General features: G+C 37.4%; 1 protein-coding gene across 1 annotated transcript in view; it reads left to right on the top strand.

Annotated features, from left to right (window-relative positions):
• Nucleotides 1-19,125, top strand: part of ENPP1 (ectonucleotide pyrophosphatase/phosphodiesterase 1) — a 52,544-nt gene extending 33,419 nt beyond the window's left edge. The window contains exons 12-25 of the mRNA XM_059467342.1: nucleotides 1,637-1,745; nucleotides 2,876-3,007; nucleotides 4,558-4,589; nucleotides 5,833-5,960; nucleotides 6,726-6,795; nucleotides 8,759-8,846; nucleotides 9,681-9,856; nucleotides 10,347-10,398; nucleotides 12,782-12,936; nucleotides 14,252-14,387; nucleotides 15,199-15,279; nucleotides 15,718-15,850; nucleotides 16,472-16,628; nucleotides 17,454-19,125. Coding sequence (XP_059323325.1) covers nucleotides 1,637-1,745; nucleotides 2,876-3,007; nucleotides 4,558-4,589; nucleotides 5,833-5,960; nucleotides 6,726-6,795; nucleotides 8,759-8,846; nucleotides 9,681-9,856; nucleotides 10,347-10,398; nucleotides 12,782-12,936; nucleotides 14,252-14,387; nucleotides 15,199-15,279; nucleotides 15,718-15,850; nucleotides 16,472-16,628; nucleotides 17,454-17,621 — 1,617 coding nt within the window. The 3' untranslated portion in view covers nucleotides 17,622-19,125. The remainder of the gene's footprint in view (nucleotides 1-1,636; nucleotides 1,746-2,875; nucleotides 3,008-4,557; nucleotides 4,590-5,832; nucleotides 5,961-6,725; nucleotides 6,796-8,758; nucleotides 8,847-9,680; nucleotides 9,857-10,346; nucleotides 10,399-12,781; nucleotides 12,937-14,251; nucleotides 14,388-15,198; nucleotides 15,280-15,717; nucleotides 15,851-16,471; nucleotides 16,629-17,453) is intronic.
• Nucleotides 19,126-20,886: the final 1,761 nt, after the last annotated feature.

The raw sequence follows: 20,886 nt of genomic DNA, 5'->3' as shown, positions 1-20,886 counted from the left end.
AATTTTTTTTTTAAGCTTGACACTTTGCTCTGACCCTATAAGTTCCATAATTCATGTTAGGTTAACTGAGATTATGTAAAGTATGCTTTTTAGGAAAAAAAATTGCTAATAGACAGTCCATCCATGATTAACACTGACATAAAGCATATAATAGCCTATTTAGTATGCCTAATTTTCATTTTCTTTATTTCAATAACTTTTAAATTACCAATGTATGTTTGGGTATGTCTTGTATCTTCTTTTATCTGCTCCTACTTACTAATGGTTCATGTTGATTTTTGGCAGGGGAGGGGAATGGGAACAGAAAATTTGTATAATTTCGATTTAGCAAGAACAGAGGTTTGCATAACAATGTCCAAGTTGTGGTGGTGAAGTATTCATGTTACAATTGTCATTCATTTCCTTCCAGTCTCTGTGCTAAGGTTAGGTGGATTTTGGCTTTATTTCCCTGCAGTTATAATTTATGCCTTCTCAGAAAGAGAAAGGTAAAAGGAACATTGGCCTTATCACAATCTGTGATTTATTATACAAGTAAGAAGTGTTTGGGACTGTTACTGTCTTAAAAAGTACTGAATAACTTTACATTTTAAAATACCAAAGTGAAAAATTCAAAGGAAAAAGTTCTTGGAAATTCAGGACCTTTGTAAAATTCTCTCATCTTGAAGGACTTTAGGCATCATAAGTAGGTATTTAGCCTCAGTGGTGACAAGAGTAAAAAAGCTCTTGCCAATTCCTCTTGAGCTGTGAGTAGTTGCTGTTGGTGTAAGGAATTAGCAGACATAATTGGAACTCCAGTATAGGGAACATGATTAAATTGGTTATCTTTTTATTTGCTTAATAAGTGGATCTAAATTTCTGTATGTCAGGAATGCTCTGGAGAGAAGTAGCCTGAGGATTTGTATATAGTCTCTGCAGGAGCATCTCTTCTTTGTTGATACAAAGCAAGACAGCTTGTACTGGTAGTTCAGTGAGGTGACAGAATTATTTCATTGGAAAACACTTTTTTTTTTAACCTCACAAGTATTCAGAAGTAGCTCCAGTGCTGTACCTCTGTTAGTGAGCTGGGGCCCCAGACCCCTGATCACAAGCAGTGCTAGACTGGTCGTTCATTGTTTGACTTTTTCAGTTTCCTTAAATTAGTTTGACTGGATATTAGTCTCAGAGCACAGTTTCAAGGACAGTTTGCTGCAATTCCCAACAGGCATTTTGAGGAAGGGTATTGCAGGCTTGGCTTCCTCTGTTCTATCCAGCCCATCAGTATCTGCATCCTTTGTCATTCCCTGCTGTCCTTGGTTGTGCCCAAGCACAATGCAGCAAGCATCCTCAATTTCATGCTCTAAAACCACCTTCACTGGTTATAATCTGTGAGGTTTGATACTTTTGTTTGGGTTGTTTTCCTTTTTTTAAAAGCATCTGCAATTGAAACAGCACATAAAAATGTGTAGCTGTGTCATTGTGCAGTATGCAGAAAAAGATTGGGCTAAGTGCTGTGTAGTGTAGATATAGCCAATCTTCTGTAGGCAGAGGTAACTCTGAACAATGCGGGTGATATGCAGTCTGCAGGCTCTCTTTTTTATTTAGACACATTTAACAGTAATTTTAACACTTACTTTACATTCCTATTTTTGTCCTGCAGGTCATTATGGCACTACAGAGAGTGGACAAAATAGTAGGGATGCTGATGGATGGTCTGAAGCAAATGAACTTGCATAAATGCCTCAACATTATTTTTATATCAGATCATGGTAAATTTGATTTTATAAAATATATCAGAACTTTGAAGAACTGTCTTTATAAAGTAATATTCTGAATTTATACCTATATGTTTCTGGCAAGGTTAACAAAGCAAGTAATATGTATAAAATATGTTATCAAGATGATATGACAGCTAATCAGTCTAAGAGAGACTATTTTATCAAGGGGTAAAGAAGTGGAGAACATAGGAAGGAATTAAGTAAATTTCATATTTTATTTCTAATTACTTTTGTCACTGTTACCAGATGATGAAAGAAATAGAATAAAAAATGTGAACTTTAAAAAAATAGATTTAATTTTCTTCTGTCTTTTAACTACACTGCGCAGCAACAGTTTACAAATTGCTGAGGAACTGAAAAGACAAGCTGTATCTTCCTTTTTATTATCAGTTCCTTTATATGTTATTAGAAGACTGTGAATATGAAACTCTGATTTATTTGTCTAGCTTTTCTGTATATCTGGAATTATTTCTATGTTACATATTTAAGCATTTTTTCTACTTCTTTTCTTGACAAATGAAATATAACCACTCTTTCATGCAGCACAAAATTGACTTCCAAAGCTCTTAGCCACAGGGAATGATGCAAGGCAAATATCTGTACAGGCTTATAAAAATTATGACATTAATGGAGTGTAAACCTGCCAGGAATTATTTAAAGTAGGAGTTTAAATGCAATAAACAAGCCCCTTTCTGAAAATTGATAAAGAGCACAGGGAGAAAGACCAGTCAATAATTCTGTGCCTATTGGTTATTTCTTTAGATATGTACTGAACATTATTAGGTAGGATATTGGGCTGAATTAATATTTGGTCTGACCATTACTCCTGTTCTTAGGCTCATAAGAGTTCTTTTCCCTTTAGAGAGGAAAGTTTGTCTATTTATTAAATTGGAGAATCTTTCTCAGCCGAGTAATTGGCTGATACTCTTTATCTGTGCTTGTTTTTTTATCTTCTGTGCATGTGTATTAGGGTCTTCTTGGGTCAGATGCTTTGGGATTGCTGATAAAAACACCAGAGAAATTACATTTCTGATATCTACAGCTAAAGTTACATGTCTCCTTAGCAAGGTGACTCTACACTGACATTCTCATTTTAAAAGAAAATGTATTTCCTTTTACAGGGATGGAAGTAGGGAGCTGCAGAAAAACAGCATATCTGAACAGCTATCTCGACGATGTCCAAGATTTCATAGTTGTACCGGGTCCTGCAGCTCGCCTTAGACCTAATAATGTTCCAGATGAGTATTTCTCTTGTATGTAGTTGCTAAACTTAACTTTTGTTATTGGGTTATATGGTTCTGTACTTTTCAAATACAAACTTGGGATCCACATATTCCATTAGCAAATTTGTGTGAATGCCACTTAGCTACAGTCTGGACAATGATGAAGAGGAAATACTGAGTAGTGTGTGCACTTGTGTTTTTAAAGACCATTTGACTCTCCAAGTCTGAAAGCATATTTGAATCTCACATTCAAATACACGAAAACATTTTATGGGCTGCCTCAGAGTTACCAACTGCAAATGCCTCCTGCCTTGTGAATGGCATTCCTTCGAATAAGATCACCCGTGCACAAGACAGCCCAAAAATCCTTCCTTCATGTCTCACCTCACTTCCTAATTTATTAAGTTTTGCATAAATTTGCAATATTTCTGTCTCAGAGAAATGTTAAATTGTGACTATCATTTATATATTATTTTGAGTATTATGTATCCTAGTTATAAAAACTTGGCCTAATGGCCTGACTCAGTAATTGGGTAAACTGCAAGTAAACATAAATAATAAAATGGAGTAAAAAAAAATCAATGAATACTTATAAATTTTAAACTCTGATTTGTTAAGCAGTCTTATTTTAGGCAAACATTTAATCCCTGCAATTTTTAGTACTTTTTAATGTTGAGTGCAGGAGCTTTCTTCATGTTTCATAGCATTTTTCTTGTGGTGGGTTGGTTTTTTTTATGTTGAGATTATTGTTCTCTGTGCCTTTTAAGACTTGTAGACCTCAACCCCAGTGACTTTGTCCTGTTTACTTTAGAATAGCTTCATGCTATTGGAGGCGCATCTCCTCCTTTGGATGTGTGCTCTGTTACAATGAGGGAGCATAGCTGTCATTGTAGCACAGCATGTATCTGTGCAGGAATTATGAATGGTTCTATTGCCAGGGTAATCCTTTAGGTACTTGAGTCAAGTGTTGGATATCAGAGTCAGGACAGAGTAACTGTGAAATGTAGCTGGGCCTGTGTTACACACAATGTCAAACTACATGATGTAATGGTCCCTTTTGGCTTGAGCCTAAGCGTCTGAAACTTAGCCAGCTGGTGCTTGGCTTTCTTTCTAAGGATAGCTGCTAAACAAAACTGCTGTCCTGGTAGCTGCACTTGTGTCTTTTTCTTTAAAGGCTTATTAGCAAAGAAAAATTCACCTTGATTAACACAGCCTTTAGTTGCCTTTTTTCTGAAAACTTGCTTTTTGGATTATTTTTCTAACTGTGGCTAATATAGTTTAAATGTAAGTATAGTTAACTTCTAACTAATAAATTTAACTAAAGTTTAACTAATATAGTTTCAACTTAAAGCTGTAAATAAGTAATCAAGGGGAAGAGAGGGTGAACTGAAATTTTATAAAAGCAATAGCTTGACAGTTTAGATTATCTTGCTCTATATGGTTTTCACTCTGGAAAAATAATTTCTTACGGCCAGAAATTTATTGAAACTTTTCATTTGTATTACGTGATGGGAATGTTTTCATTTTACATCTAATCTTTTTAAATTTAGGTGACTAATACTTACATATGATTCTTCCAGTTAATTATGAAGGCATTGTCAGAAACCTCACGGTAAGTGTTGTTTTGTCTGTTGCTCTAGCTTAATTTCTGTTGACATTTACAAGTATGTTATAGCATTAGCTGTTTGCTGGGCAACTTACATACTATGTGTACTTTGATTCACTGACAGGATGAGGGGACATAATCTTATACTGCACCAGGGAGGTTTAGGTTGGACATCTGGAAGAATTTTTTCTAGTTGACAGGATGATGTTTAATCATAGTTGTACTTGATGATGTCAGAGGTCTTTCCCAACCTAAGTGATTTTGTGTGCAACCTTTGGTAAACAGCAACAATAACAAAAGTAGTTCCATACAGGGGAAGGTGAAATTTTAATAAGGTGACATACAGCTATTGGGTTGTGCATTAACTAAAGCTCTGTGTTAATTTCCCTGTATTGTATTACATGTATTGTGTTTTTCTTCCAACTGGAGAACTTGTGTATCTAGACCATACTAGCTGAGGGCCACGTCAGTGTAAAGCTCAGCTCTATTGCCAAGACACACACAGGATTTTCTTGCTCACACCTTTTTGATAAACAGCTTTGAGAGAGGATATTGAATTTTATTTTTTGGGGAGGATGTCAGTTGCAGTGTAATGAATTTGCTTTTTTGCTTCGTCCCTGGCTTCTGTTCTCATCCCTGCACTGTAATCTGTTTGCCTCTCATTTATGCAAACACTGTTGCTGGTGAGAACAATGCTGTTTGTATAGATGACTTCAGTATTCAAAATTTCCAATACTACAGTAGAGATTTTGAGGTTTTTTCCTTTTTAAAATCATTAATGGATCTTGGTTCATAAAAAGTTCATTTGTCCCTGTGTGATCAGTCTAAAAATCCTAAATGTCTGTTACCTTCTCTATTACAAAGCTGTAGACTTTTTGCATTGGACAATCTCTTATCACTTGTGAAAGTATCGTGATATTTATGTCTTAGTGTAATACTTTATTAATTCTCTGCAGTACAGTTTGGTTCTATACAACTGTAGGCTGTAAGACAAAAAAGCACGTTTTGTCCAATAATGCAATATTGAATATATTTTAGTAACTATTGAATCCAAATCCAGTCAGTATTTGTGATTTAAGTATTCATTCATATGTCTCAGATCTTATGACTCCAAACCTGATGGAGTTACATTGTTCTTAGTGGAAGTTATTGCAGATCATTTGCAATTGATGTGCTTTGTAAGAACTGTGCATGACATAAAATATGCATTTGACCAAAATTTCCTTATGTTTTAATTTAAACATTTCAGTGCATAAAACCAAATCAGCCTTTCAAAGCTTACATGAAGCAGCTGCTGCCCAAGCGTTTCCATTATTCCTATAATGACCGCATTGAACCGCTGCACTTTTATTTAGACTCCCAGTGGCAGCTTGCTCGGTAAGTTTCAGTTCTCAGTACCTGAATGTGCAACAAATAATTTATTGTTTTCTCTTCCAAGTGGTTAGAGTTCAGTGATAGCTGTTACAGTGTGATATTCTTGTTTGTTGTTGCAAAAGGACATTGCAAAGGAACAATGCCTGCTTTTTGCTGCAGGTTTTGCTGGCCTGGGGAGGCTAAATTCTAAACTGGCAGCTATTGATATTCTGCCTGCTGGGTATGGAGGTAGTGGCAGGTTAGAAACTAAAGTCCTCACTCTCAGATACTTGAGCACATCTTGCCATGCTGTAGGAATTTCCAAAGTGAGTCCATGAAGACAGAACATGTAAATAATTTCTAGGTTAAATCAGTCTTGTCAGTCATTGAACTTACTGAGTCCCTGGTAGTTCATTACTTTAGGTGTTTTGATTAAAGAATTTACAAGTCCCAGAACAGTGGTATCTGTTGTAATGGTATTAATTTTGAGCACCTCTGTGATACTTCAGGGCTTTATCTGTTAGCCTGAAATGAAAATTTTTTTTCATATGTCATGTGCTTTGAATTTAAATGACTTTGAAAGGCACATGAAAACTCCAAAGGGATAATATTTGCAGAGAAAATTACTATTCTGATTTTAAAGGCATTCTCTTCCCAAACACTAAAGACTTCTCATTCTCTATGGATAATCCTCTAAGTATCTTTTAACAGAGAAGTAAATATGTCATCACTGAATGTGCTTTATGCTGATGTGATTTGTGAGTTATATAAATTGTGTATTTTTAATAGAAAACCACTTGAGATTAAAAGCTGCAAAGGTGGATTCCATGGCTCAGACAATCGCTTCCCCAATATGCAGGTGAGGTTTAAACTTCTGTTATTTTTAGTTCCCTCTCTTTCCAAAGGCTGTGTTTTTTGGGTGTTGAGGTTTGTTTGTTGGTGTGTTTTTTTGATTTAAGATCTGTGATATTATTCTATCTGCAGTCCAAGAAATAAAACATTTATAGGACTGATATTGTCATGTGCTGGATAACCCATAAAAATAAGGAGAACTTCTCTTGAACTTCTCTTTAATGGGAAATGATAAGAGATCATAGTGAAACATCAAATCTGATCCTCAGTTTCATCTAATTTGGGAAAGTCACTTAACCTATCCTCTGCCTTAGTTTCTGCTATCAATAAAACGAAAGCCAATATTCTTGATTTCAAAAAGCTGTTTTCAAGATTAAAATTCACATACTGTTGTGAGGTACTTGGAACTATTACAGTGAATATGTGTAAACACTTTTAAAAGAGAAATCTGTGTATTACATGGACTTTGTAAGTCTTCTCATGAAACTTGTTTTCAATAATTTTCTTTCTTAAAAGCCTTTTTTTTTTTTCATGTGTTGTAGAGTTATATAATATTGGCACGAAACTGTTTTTAAAAAAGTCCTAATCTTGTATCAATTTACTTTTCCTACCCATCAATTTACCCTTTATATTTCTTCCCTGATTTGACAATGGAAAACCTGCTGATAGTGTTTCTAGTAATGGGTTGCAATCAGTAAGCCACGTGATGCCATATGTACTCCATCTCTCTCTGCTGTAGTTTGACTGTGTAAATTTTTTTCAGTAGACTGACTTATTTAAACTTTTTTGCCACACTTGGGATTGCCAGTTCATAGCACCCCTAACAAGTCCTAAACCAGATATAATTTATCCTTTTTGTGGCCACCATTATAGCAGCATAACAGTATTTCATACTCTGTAACCAAAACCAACAGAAAGGAGGTAGCGTGTCCCTGCCTCATCTGGTTCAAATTAGGCTGGTTGAGTACATTAATAGCCTGCAGATTCTAGTATCAACAGTTGCAAAATAATGCCCTATGTTATGCTTTGATCTCAAAGAAAGGACTTAAGTGTTGAGTTTTAGCCTCTGTTTTTGCCACACAGCTATGAAATCTGAGACAATTGCATTGTTCGCAAAGAGCTTGGAGATCTTATCCAGGGATGTGTAAAACATCCAGTGTAAAACATCCATCACTCATTCAGTATCTTGATACCACAGATGTGTACAATCTGTTTATCATCATTAAAAATAAGCTGAATAACTGAGGACAAGTTTTAAAACAATATTTTCGGCAGCAGTTGAGCTTAAGCATTTGTTGCCCTTGCCTCTTTGTTCATGCTGCAAACCCTGCAGTATGCTGGTGTAACATTTGTGTGGCTGCAGTGTCAAGTAGGTTGGGGAATTGAGCCAGAAGGAAAAGAGCCAGCAGGACAAAAAAAAAGGAAAGGTTTTTGAGCTGGCAGCATTCCTGGATCAGGTCCAGTACAGCTTGGGAAGTGGTGCAAGAAGGAACAGCTGCAAACCAGGCATGGAAGCCTACGATCCTACCATTGCTTAAACCACTTAAAGCATTGCTACCAACAGATGTTTTTAGACCCCCGAAGTTAAAAGCTTCCAAATTGTTTACAGGATGTGATATGTGATGGTTACTTTGGATCAACATTTCCATTAACTCTTTTAAAGCATTTAAGAAGATAACTTTTAATTTCTTCAAAAGCAGAGAAGAACAAGGGACATCATAAATGGCTAAAGGCAACAATGAGACAGAATTGGGTTTCCTAGTACTCTTCTACTATTTAAAAAATTTATTCTTATACATCTACTTTTTTCAAAAATGAAAAACACATGCTTTTGACTTGATACATACTGTGTTGGTAAAAAGATTAAGATTCCAAGATTAATTTATTGGAAGAAAATACCCTCTGAGTATAATTTTCATTTCAATTTGTCTTAAACAGAATTTCACTATACTTTTCCCTGTAAATCCTAGGCTATCTTTATTGGTTTTGGACCAGGATTCAAGTTTGGTACTCAAGTTGATCCATTTGAAAACATTGAAGTATATAATTTAATGTGTGGTAAGTACAATGGATGGGTGTCAGTTTTGTTCAGTAAAGTATAATATCTTTTGGGCATTGTAAATCTTCTAATAACAGATTGCTAAGTGTCCTCAGAAACTCATCCTTAAGAGCTGCTGCTATTTTCACAAATCAGCTGTTTGTTTTTCTGAGAAAGGGCCATCTCTAAATGACTAACAGCAGTTCAGGATCTACTGGTCTGGCTACCTTGTCTATCTTTTTTTCACTGGTCACACTGTGTATTCCTCTGGCTTTTCCAGAGCTGGTGCTTTGACTCACCACTACTAAAAATGGCTACTTCAGAATGTCTCTACCATCATGAAGGGAAACCTCCTTTCCTTCCTCTTTCAAACACAATGTTACTGTGACTCCTTATTCCTGTCTTCGTTCTTCATTCTGTATTTCATGGTTTCTCCATAAATCTGTCACTAGATCTACCACTTTCTGTTCATTTATTCCCCTTGAGGTCCTCACCTGTTTTCCATTATTTCCTGCCTACATCTCTCTCTGGTTTGAAACTATACTGCTTCTGGGAGAAGAAAAGTATACCTAAGAGTTTGATCCAGAAAATACTTAAGAGTACTGCAAATGCTTGAGATTGGTTGCTGTATTCAAGCAACCTGCTCAACCTTACAAGAAGACTAGTGTTCAGTACAGAATACTGAACACCAGCTAAGAATCTGTGTGGCCCCTTTTAAAGAGGTTACATTGCTTTTCTCATTGGGTGTTTTGAGCAGTAAGCAGTGAAGCTTTGACTCATCCATACTGGTAATATAATCAGCTGTGTATTACAATCTTTCTCCTCCTATTAATATCACTTGAATTCTTTTATAGATTTGCTTGGTGTCAAGCCAGCCCCAAACAATGGAACTCATGGGCGCCTAAACCATCTATTAAAGCATCCTGTTTACACCCCTCACCATCCCAAAGAAACAAGTCATCCTTCTGAATGCTCTGTGGTGGGAGAAAGAGCCTTTTCAGTGAGCCTTGGCTGCTCCTGCAGGACAGGGGTAAGCGCTAAAATGGTTAAAGTTGTGGAGGCAGAAGTCTGTTGTATTTAAAGAGTGAAACTTTGCATTCTCCAGATAGTTTTACAGTCCCTTACTATTGGTTTCAAAATCAACTCTTGTTTGGGGTTAATGAGTTCTATCCTGTATTTGTGTATTAATTTTTTGCAGATTGCTTATGTTAAGTCATATGAATCTCTGAAGAGCCTGGAAAAAACCCACAGAAGCTTGATGGGAAAGCATTCAGTTTTTGCTTGGCTCACTTAATTATGCTGAAATTTCTGTTCTGTGAATATTGTGTTTGGACTGTGATTTTCAAGCCTGTAGATTTGCTTGTGGCAAAGCCGATTTATTACTGAAAATTCCCTGTAGTTCCTCTCCAGCACATGTGTTCTGTGTATGTATAACTTGCAAGGCAGAAGTTACATTTAAGGGTGGTACCAACTCATAATGTGCTTTGTAGAATCTCACTGCTTTTTCTTTGTAATTATAGGGCTTGCCAGTAAGGGATTTTCATCAGCGTTTAAATCTTACTGAAACAGAAGGTAAGAATTTCAAATAATAATATAAAGAGCTAACAACAATAAAAACTTGTTAGTCATCAAACATTTTATGTTTTTAAACTTCTGAGCAACTCTCAAGTAAATTATGTGAAAATTCTTTGAAATACTTGCTGGAACTATAGTCCTGCCTGGAGAATTTGTGTATGCCTCACCCCTGGAAGTGTTCAAGCCCAGGTTGGATGGGGCTTTGAACAACGTGGTCTAGTGGAAGATGTCCCTGCTTTTGGCAGGGTGGTTGAAACTAGATGGTCTTTTTGGCCTCTTACAGCCCATACCATTCTATGATTCTCATGTTTTTGAATACAGTCCTCCTGAACCATTTGCTCTCAGGTAAATGTGTATCCTTATACGTGTGTCTTTATGGCATATGTGTTATCTGTTACATTTGACTTCTCTAGTACTGAAGTAATGAGCATTACAGAATGGGAAGTAAGAGTGTTGTATGGAGAAATACCTGATAGCAAATCAATGCAAATCATGATACCTGTAATGGCAGCGTACTTTTAAAGAGGCATAAGGAGTATTTGACGTATTTGTTATGTGGTCTTGAGTTGTTACTTCTTTTACTTATGCTTTATTTCCATTCATTGGACATAGCCGTGCCATGTTTAAGCTGCAGTTTGCAAGGCTGTAGATGTCCTCATGAGTCATAAAACAAAATAAACTATTTTGAGCATGAAACAGGTAAAACAGCACGTAAATAATGAAAACTGTAAGTCAAAATGGAACCTAGTCCCAGGTGCTAATGCCTTGATAGATGATATCAAGAACATTAGGCTGCCTGAAATACGCTGATAGAGACCTTGCCTTGTGTGTGTGTGTGTCTGTGTGTTCATAAAACTTGGAGGTTTTATGCAAATAAGCTATATTTGGCAAAACCACACTATAACTCACTATTGTTAAGAACTGGACATAAATGCCAGTTACTGGCAGGGTCCAGTATTTGCTGCTTATCCAGAGCTAATTCAAGGCTTCTGTTGATTTGTGTAGTTTGTCCTGAAACAAAGAGTGGATAGAGCTTTCTTGAATCTTTTCCACTAATGACAGGTCATAATTTTAAAACATGTCCACATGTCCCAGAACCCTTTTAAAGTAAGTCTTTCAGTATTGTAACACTCATGAGAGCAGCAAAATAAAATCCAGTTAGAGTAGTACAATGTGTTTTCTCCAAAGTGTGCCAGGGGTTTTGCTGGCATCTCTGAGGACTTTGTTTACCTGGCTTTGAAGAAACTTGACAAGGCCAGACACAATAACATATTTCAGTTCTCTTTTGTAGAAATAGGAACTTAAGGCTCTAAACCTACATTTTTGAAGCAGTAGGATTTTGTCTTGAATTATCAGTGAGACCTGGTATAGCACTGTTTTAACAGTAATAATGTCATTGTGAATTGTATTGATTAAGAACTAATCAGATATTAAAGCATTTCACAGATGAAGGAATTCTAGTAAACAGCCTAGAAGTGCCTTAAGACTGTATAGAATTTATTAGTTACTTCAGTTTGCATGTTCTCTCATGATTGTCGCAACTTGACAGTCTGTAAGGACAAAAAATTATAACTGCATTTTTACTTTAATGAAAAAAATATGAATTGTTTTTCCCTCATGGGTGGAGAAGTAACTGTCATAATCTTCATATTTTTTGGTACTGTGGAAAAAACCCTGCACATTATTGCTCAATTTCTTTCCCCATGTAATGCATTTGCCTTAAAACTGCATAATTGTTTGTGGATGGTGAGGACCTATTTAATGGACGATATACTTTGACACCTTCTTTATAATTTTAGTCATGTAATGATTGAAAATACTTGAATTTTGAAAGGCAAAGTAGTGAGCTCTTGCACAGCTGAAAATCCAATCCAATATGTCACTGTATTGTTTACTTAGACCTCTGTATTTCCTAGTCTTTCAAATGCATTTTTACATACAACGGTGTGGTTTCTGCTGAAATAGTAATTTCAAATCACCAGAATTGGTTTCTCTCCCATCTAAATGTTACATAAAAGCAGATTCCACATTTTTAAATTGAACCATAAAGTCAACAAAGAGTTTAACCTTGTGACTTGAATTTATCTTTTGTTTTTAACAGCAAAAGGTTTTGGTTCTAATACAAGCTTAATTTGTACATAAGCTACATTTGCACATGTTTTGTAGTACAAGTTTAAATAATTTTATTGGCTTAATCACTTAATTTATTGTCTAGTATAGAAACTAGGCCTTTGATATAATAATGAAAATTTTTTGTCCCATTTCTGTGACTTCTGTTTGCTTGGCAATTGAAAATTAAGGCAGCCTCAGGTGTATAAAAGAGGAGGGTATTTAACAACTAGTGTTAATTGAAAAGCAATAAGCACTATTTTTGTTGCAGTTAGGAAGACAGAGAAACTTAATTTACCCTACGGACGGCCCAGGGTTCTGCAGAAAAAACATAATTACTGCCTCCTTTACCATTACCGCTACGTGAGCGGGTACAGCCGGGACTACAGGATGGCTTTATGGAGCACGTACACTATTGGCAGAGATGTAAGTATAAGAAGAAAGATTAGAAGCAGCCTTGAAAAGTAAAAATCTAGAGTGTCAGTATTCCTGAAGGCTTCTTGTATCTGCTTATGGTAAGAGTCACCGTGGTGGTGGAGTCACTGTCTGCAGAGGTGTCCAGGAAGGGACTGGGTTTGGCACTTAGTGCCATAGTCTAGTTGACAAGGTGATGGTCAGTCAGTGACTGGACTCAGTTGTCTTAGAGGTCTTTTTGCAGCTGAAATGGGTCTGTGATGTTATCTCCCAGGGAACTAAGCTGAACCACATAAGATATAAAGTGGAAGTTTGTGTGAGGTTTGCTATGCCAATAAGGATAGGCTTTGACTCTTCCATTTCTCAGAGTGAAACAGTTTTGCCCCCAGATTGAGCAGATCCATCAGGAAGTGAGAAGTCCATTGCCATTGTTATAGAACCCTATATAGGAGAATGCACTGGTAGCGTAGGTCTGCTATAGCAGTCTACAGCAGTGCTGCAGCAGTGCTGTCCTTAAAACTGGCTTCAACTTGGGTTTCATAGTCTTAAAGCAGTTTGTAATGTGGCAGGATCCTTTTAAAAAAGTAATCTCATGACCATCTTGAACTGTTCATGCCCTGATATGATGCTTTTCTCAGAATATAATCCTAATTGGGGAAAAAAAGAGATCAGTGAAAATAAAGCTGGTCTTTGTGGTCCTGAACCCTATGCTTAAGATATACCTATTCAGAGTAGAGGACTGATCTGGTAAATGAAAGATTTTTCAAGTTGACCTTTCCCATTCACAGAAAATTTAGAAGCCAGATCATGCTTAAAAGGAATTAGGATAGTAGAGGATACTTTTAAATTTGATTATCTGGGAATCATAGATTTTAGATAATGACTTATAATTAAATTTAGCTAAACTTTGGGAAGATTTACTTGATCCTAAATATTTTGAGGGTAGTGACATGAAGCAACCAGTTACTTTAACAAGTGGCCCACACATCTGTCTGTCAATTATGTGAGGCTGTCTATCTGTCAGTAAATCAGGTTGTCTTAAATGAGGACCTCTATCTTTTAGAACATGTAATAATTGAATAAAATGCTGCAGTTCTGTTCACTTTATTTCTAAGGTATATGAAGTGATGGGAGGACTTGTTTTCCACTGGCATAAGATGAACAATTCTTGCATCTTAGTTAAGTCCTTCACACTCTTAAAGGCAGCTGCAGCCAAATATTTAGAATTCTGCAGTCCCTCATACCAAGAGAATTATTGTAAGTTGTAAGCTTTCACAATGATACTTATTGTAAGCTTTCACAATGATACTTTCTTCTTGTTCAATAGGACAAATGGATTTCTTCTACAGGAGCTGCCTCCAACTGTTTACATAAAGATGTTCGTATTTCACAGAATCATAACCAGACCTGTTTGTTTTACAACAATCATCCTCGCCTAACTTATGGATTTCTTGCTCCTCCAGGTGAGTACTTTGTCTTCCTTGTATAACATGTCTGATGTACATGGTTTGCAATGTAGCAGGTGTAGTCTTTTGTAGGTGTTCTTGATACCTAATCAGAATACAAAGCAGTAGTTGCTGAATTGTTGAAGCTTACTTCAGCATATGAGAAAGGAAAACACTTTAGATGCTTCAGCAGTTGGTGGGGTTGTCCAAGGTCACTTAGTACTTCCCAGAAGTTTTGAAGCACTTACCATGCTTCTAAAGTCACATCTCACAGAAGAAACTGGGAGGGACATGTAGACATGTAGACATGAGTGAAGTCCAGCAAGCTGGTAAAATGCAAATTCACTCTGTATACATGGATAAATTGTTTGTGAACTGTTGCTGACCTGATATGGAAGTATTTTATTTACTCTACTCATTGAATACCAAGTAGCAGGTTATTTAAACATCCACATTAAGGATAGTTTGCAAAGTTTCAGCAGAATCCTATATTTAGGATAAGTCTAGATTCTGCAGTCAGGGAAAGTTGGCCTGACATTCATGAACTTTATTTCTCTTGCCACAATTCAGAAGCCTGTCCTGATATTTTTAAATCTCATTAAATTTGCCAACTGTATATCTGACAAGTGTAACTGCTGCTGCTACTAAATTTATTTATTTTAGGTGGAATCTGGCAGGTACTGAAAGTCAGCACTTACACCCACACCAGTTTTGGAAAATGAAGTTAGGTCAGCTCCATCTCAATGTTAATGCACTGATCACTAAAAGCATGAAAATGCAAGTTTAAAGTAACAAATCCATGTAATTAATTGTCCTTTTTTTGTTTCAGATTTTATGACAGATGCAAAGAAACCTCACTATGATGCCTTGCTCACCAGCAACATTGTGCCAATGTATCCTGCATTTAAAGGTATTTTATTTGTATGCCTATTTTATGTCCATAGTTGAATAGAAGACTGCTGGTGTTGTGCTGGCTTCCAAACCATGCATATGACCCCCGGTTCCTGGGACAGAGGGAACCATGAGATGATTGACTGAGAGAAAATAAACATATTGGTGAAAAAGAAGGATAACTGTGGTACTTCTCCTGGAAAATAAGGGATATCCTGTTTTTTAATGGAGTACTGATCAATTCTTAATTTAAAATATTATATGGGTTAGATGTGTCAGGACATGGTGCAGTGGATGCTGCTACCCAGTTGTATGCAACCTTTAACAACAACAAACACCTGTAAAATTTGTTTTCCTAGCTTATCATGTCTGTCTATACTCCACTGAATACTCTGCAGAGTTGTATTAGCAGCTTCTATTGTGAAGATTATTTCCTGATTCCATTACTGTGTTTCAGTGTTGTGGGACTACTTCCATCAACACCTCCTGCCTGAATATGCTGCAGCCAGGAATGGTGTCAATGTAGTCAGTGGTCCAGTGTTTGATTATGACTCTGATGGGCTCTATGATACCCCAGAAAAGTTGAAAAGGTGAGAACTTTTCACATTCGAATCCTTTATTTCTTTCTTCCAATACTGGTCTGTGAGTAATTATCCCTCTTCAGAAAGACACACAAAAGTTCAGAAAAAAGCAACAAGCCTGAAGAGAAAAATGCACCTTCAAAATGTGTCATCCTAAAACTGAAGGTGGAGTTTAAGAGAAGCTGTTGCATGTGGAATGATGTCTACCATCCTGAAAACTAATGCAGTTGCCCCTAGGAGAGCACAAGGCAAGGGCTTATCCCTGGTGGCATGGTTGATACTTCCTGAGCTGGCAGTGTTCTACTACAAGTTGTGGGTTACACGAGTTAGCAAAATTGGCTCAAGCTAGCAGGCAGAGAGGTTCCTGGACTTGGGCTGAACTCTTCATCACCTCCAGAGTTTTACACATTTTTATGGCAAATCAATTTGTTATACCTCATCAAACTTGTTATTTAGTCTACAAGCCAAACTTGATTTTCAAAAATAGTGGTTTGGAATTTTCCTTCCAGACCTAAGTTTTCCTTGGACAAAGTAGGTGAATTGATAAAATTGAATATAGCTGAATGTTGTAATTTGATCTTTGTGCAAGTATGATTTGGTGGATTTATAGAGAGATCTTTTGTATTTCAGATACCGTGGTAATTCAGAAGTTCTAGTTCCAACTCACTTCTTCATTGTGCTGACCAGCTGTAAAAATACTTCTGAAACTCCTCTGGAGTGTGAGGGGTCTCTAGATGCCTTGTCTTTTATTGTACCTCACAGAGAAGACAACAGTGAAAGCTGTGCAGTAAGTAGTCTGTTTGGCCCTCATAAAATTCTGAAGTCAGGCTGGAGCTTGTTTTGTTGGATATCAGTAATTAACTGGTTAAAGCCTTTGAAAATGGTACAGTCTACATGCCAATCTTGAGAGAGAAGACAATATTTTTGCAAACAGAATTATGTCAAAGTCTGTGAATATGATCAAAGGGGAAAATAGATCTGTTCAAAGAGCAAAGCATAGAGCTCGCAAAGTGGGATCAGAGTATGCAGAGAGCATGAATGTGATACATACAGAGACTTCTGTAATGCAACTATTCAGTGTAGAGCTGAGAAGGATTAAGAGCTTCTAAGAAGAGTCACCTACAACAAAAGGTCAGTGCTAAGGCCAAATCCATTCCCAGAAGGAGAAGACACAGATGTCTCTGAAGACCACTGGTTGCTTCTATTTGAGGTACCTTGGCATTGTGGTGAGAACACACATAACTGCACTCCCTATACACCAGAAAAAAGTGTGGAAAGTGTGTAGACCAATCCTGCAGCAAGGAATTAGAGTCAGACACAGCTGTCAGAATATTTTTATCATACTGGTGGTAGATAAATTGCCATTCCCCATTATCACCAACTGATGCAACTACAGGTTTTGTATACTTGAGGAGGTAACAGCAAGAACTAAATTCAGACAAGCTTCTAACTATGTATAATCCTTGCACACTTTGTTTGTAAGATACTTGCCAACAGTTATTGATTTCTGCCTTTATAAAACATCAAAATGTCTTTTTTTAGTAGATTAAATTTATCTCAGGAGAAAAAAAAAGTTTTACAGCCCCTTTTTTTTCCTTCTCTGTCCCAATAGGATGGCAAGTCTGAGTCCATGTGGGTTGAAGAGAGAATGAAGTTTCATATGGCTCGCATCAGAGATATAGAATTAATTACTGGACTCAGCTTCTATCAAGACAGAAAACAGCCAATATCTGACATTTTACAGTTAAAAACATATTTGCCAACTTTTGAGACAGTCTGATTTTTCCTATGGAATGTTGTTATTCATGTCACAACTAATTTGTAAATAGACTTTTTTAATTAACGAAACCTTTTTTTAAAAAGATAAGCTGGAACTTTTATTGAGAACTCTTGACCAAATTGCCAGTAGAGAGGAGAGTGGGTGCCATATTTGTATCTCAGGGACTCCTCATGGACTATGCTTGTGACACAGGATGGCAGCGCCTGTCATTCCCACTTGGATGTGGTGGAGCCATGTCCATTATCATGCTAACATCATTTGGTCATCATAGTCATAGACACGAACACAAATGTTATCTTTGATATGCTCTGGAGAGGGAGAATTTTATAAAACATAGTTTATGATCAGCATTCTACTTTCAAAATGCTGACAATTAGCAAATACAGTTCTGGGAAAGAACTGCAGTCTTGGTGACCATTGAAATCTAAACAACAACACTCTTCTCACTCCGGTTTTTCTTGAAGTGTGAATTGCACTCTGAGCTTTGGGTGTCATAAAACAATGCAGCGTTGTGGTGCAAGAAGCTATACTGGGGTCAGTAGGACCACTACTAAACCTTGCCCCACGTGGAAGAGATGCCTGGCTACAGCAGTTCCGTGGGCTGGAAAGCCTCGGCATGTTGCTGCCCTCTGATGGCTCCAACACCGACGGAGAATTAGATGCACAGTTCACGTGTTGTACATGCATCCTTGGAACAGGTGGGTGTAGGATGCATCAAATCACCTGTAAATGAGAAGAAAGTATGTCAGGAATATGATTGAGCTCCCAGAAGTAATTATCTTACTTCAAGCTAAACTTAGATTTGATGAAAAATTTTGCATTATTGAAGTAAAGATGTGTTTCTCTGTTTGGTACATGTTTTTGTCAGCTGTGGTTTTGAAATCCCATTTTTGAATGCAGATGCTGTCAGAGATGCAAATTTTGAAGAGCACGTAGTGGCCTTTCTTGGAAGCTTTCAGGCTACACAAACAGCTGCTACAGGCACTCAGGCGTGTAGGAACTCCCTCCTTTTCCAGTACACATATTATCACCTTTGTAATTCTCCCACTCTCTAAAGCGGATAACCCAAAATTGGCTCTGTTATGTATAAAATTCAGTATCACCAATTTCACATTTACGGTCTTCTCATTTAAAAAGGAGAAAATACATCACGCACAAGTATGACAGAAGAATGAAGAGCCTGTAACTGAGCAGAGAGGCATTTGACTTTATAGCTTGGCCAGGACATGTTGAAGGCTGGATTCAGAGCCTGCTGAAATCAGAGGAAGCTTTTCCATTAACTTCAGTTTGAGTAGGCTGAAGTTCTGGGACCATTTTTTCTTTTAACCAAGTGTATTTTCTTGATCTTATGTTACAAGCATGAATTTTATTTTTTCTCAAGTAGTTTCACTGTGTGAAATCTAAATGTGTTGTAGCAACCTCACATTACGATAGGACTGTGACAGCATTATTCAGTGTAACTGCTTTGTAATGTTGCCTGTGACCAATAAACCCATCAGAAGTACTATGCTGCTTGTGACCCTTTCTGTACCAAATGCTACCAAGTGGTGCAGTTGTAGAGCAAAATTTCACTTTTTTTGGGGGGGCAGGGGGAATGGGAGTTGCTTCATTCTTTGCTCCATAAATTTAAGATCATTTCTCCATCTGTAACATTAGTTACATTTATTATTAGGAGAGGAGGGTAGGAAGAAAGATGGTCAAGGTATTGGGGTGTTTTTGTTGTTGTTGGGTTTTTTTTTACAACTGGTGGTGTCTCCTGAATACAAATAGATATGTTGACATCTTAAGGTGATGCCAGTTTCCATTAAGAGGCAGGGCCAGCCTAGCTCCTGGATAAAAATGGAACCAGTGTGTCTTCAAGCATGTGACTTCTGGTTTGACCTTTGATTTTGGAATGGAGAGCAGTTGTGAAAGCTATTATGGTCATCAAGACAGGAGCTAAGTGGGGTTTGGAATGTGTCTTTGCCAGAAATTGACAAGTCAAATTGACAACAAAGAGAGTTACTCTCATTTAATGTTAAGTGTAAACATTTCTGATTATTTAATTTCTTCTTTGATTTTTAAAGACATTTGTAATGGTGGTATCAGAGCATATGAATAAATGCTGGTGCTAGTCCTGGTGTCCTGGGGCTAGTACTACCCCAGGATGACAGATACTAGACTGTCCTTTTGAAGCCTGATGGGACCCAAGGAGCATCCTACAGTCACCAGCAAACTCTGTTCAGAAAAGCTTGACAGCTTCATTTGGCTGGATGTAAAATGTTTTCTGTTTCAGCTGGTGTATGGTGTCAGAGCTTGTCCTGGTTCCATCCAGGACAGGGTTGATTTTTGCAGTAGTCAGGAGAGGCATGACCAGGACTGTGAGGTTATTCCATAGCACCTCGCACCATACACAGGGGGCTGGGAGGGAAGTTGGGTTCCTTCCTGCTGGCTGGTGGTGGGGAGCACTCATCTGTGGAATAATTTGCCTGTCTTCTGCAGTCTGTTACTAATATTGTTGTTGTTGCTGTTTGTTTACTTATCTCATTGTTTACCTCATCAGTAAATTGTTCTTATCTCAACCTGCAATCTAATTCTCCTCTCCATCCTGCTGCAGGGATGAGGGGAGAGGGGATTGGGGAATGAGCGATTGGCATGTGGTTTGGAGTGTTTCAGGGGGAACACTAAACTGGGGAATTCCATTCCTAAACCATGACTGCGTTCCGCTAAGCATTTTCAGTAGGTAAAGCTGAAAGGTGACATGTGACATAGGTGTCATTATTACTCAATGTAACTGCTTCTTTGCTGTGTAGTGTGGCCATCTTTCAAGTGAAAAAGGCAGAGAAAGAGCAGACTTCAGCTCATGGGTCTGGATGTGCCAAGAAGTGAAATGTGTCACGAGACAAGTAGAGTTGGGCCTTGAGAGATTTTTAGGTGGTACAGACTTATATCACTGGTTGCTACTGTCAGTAACTGAGAGGTAATTTGCTTGACTAATATGTTGGAGTTTCTTGCTTTTGTTTACCTCAGGATCTCCTATGTTTAAAGAAAATAAACTAATATCTAACTGTCTGTATTTCAGACAGAACTGTTCTTGTAAATCTCTTCTCAAGGCATCCCAAATACACTAAACCACTGTGTCCAGCCTAGTGCACAACAGCTGTCTGCTGAAAGCACCTGCCAGAGGCTGCCCTGTGTCATCCGGTGAGTGGGTGGCCTGGGCTCCTGCCTTTCCTTAGTCTGAGCAGATTCAAAGTACAAAATTATCCCTTTAAATACAAGGTTA

The sequence above is a fragment of the Ammospiza nelsoni genome, chromosome 3, assembly GCF_027579445.1.
Source record: "Ammospiza nelsoni isolate bAmmNel1 chromosome 3, bAmmNel1.pri, whole genome shotgun sequence".
Lineage (NCBI taxonomy): Eukaryota > Metazoa > Chordata > Aves > Passeriformes > Passerellidae > Ammospiza > Ammospiza nelsoni.
This window is presented reverse-complemented; position numbering and strand designations above follow the sequence as displayed.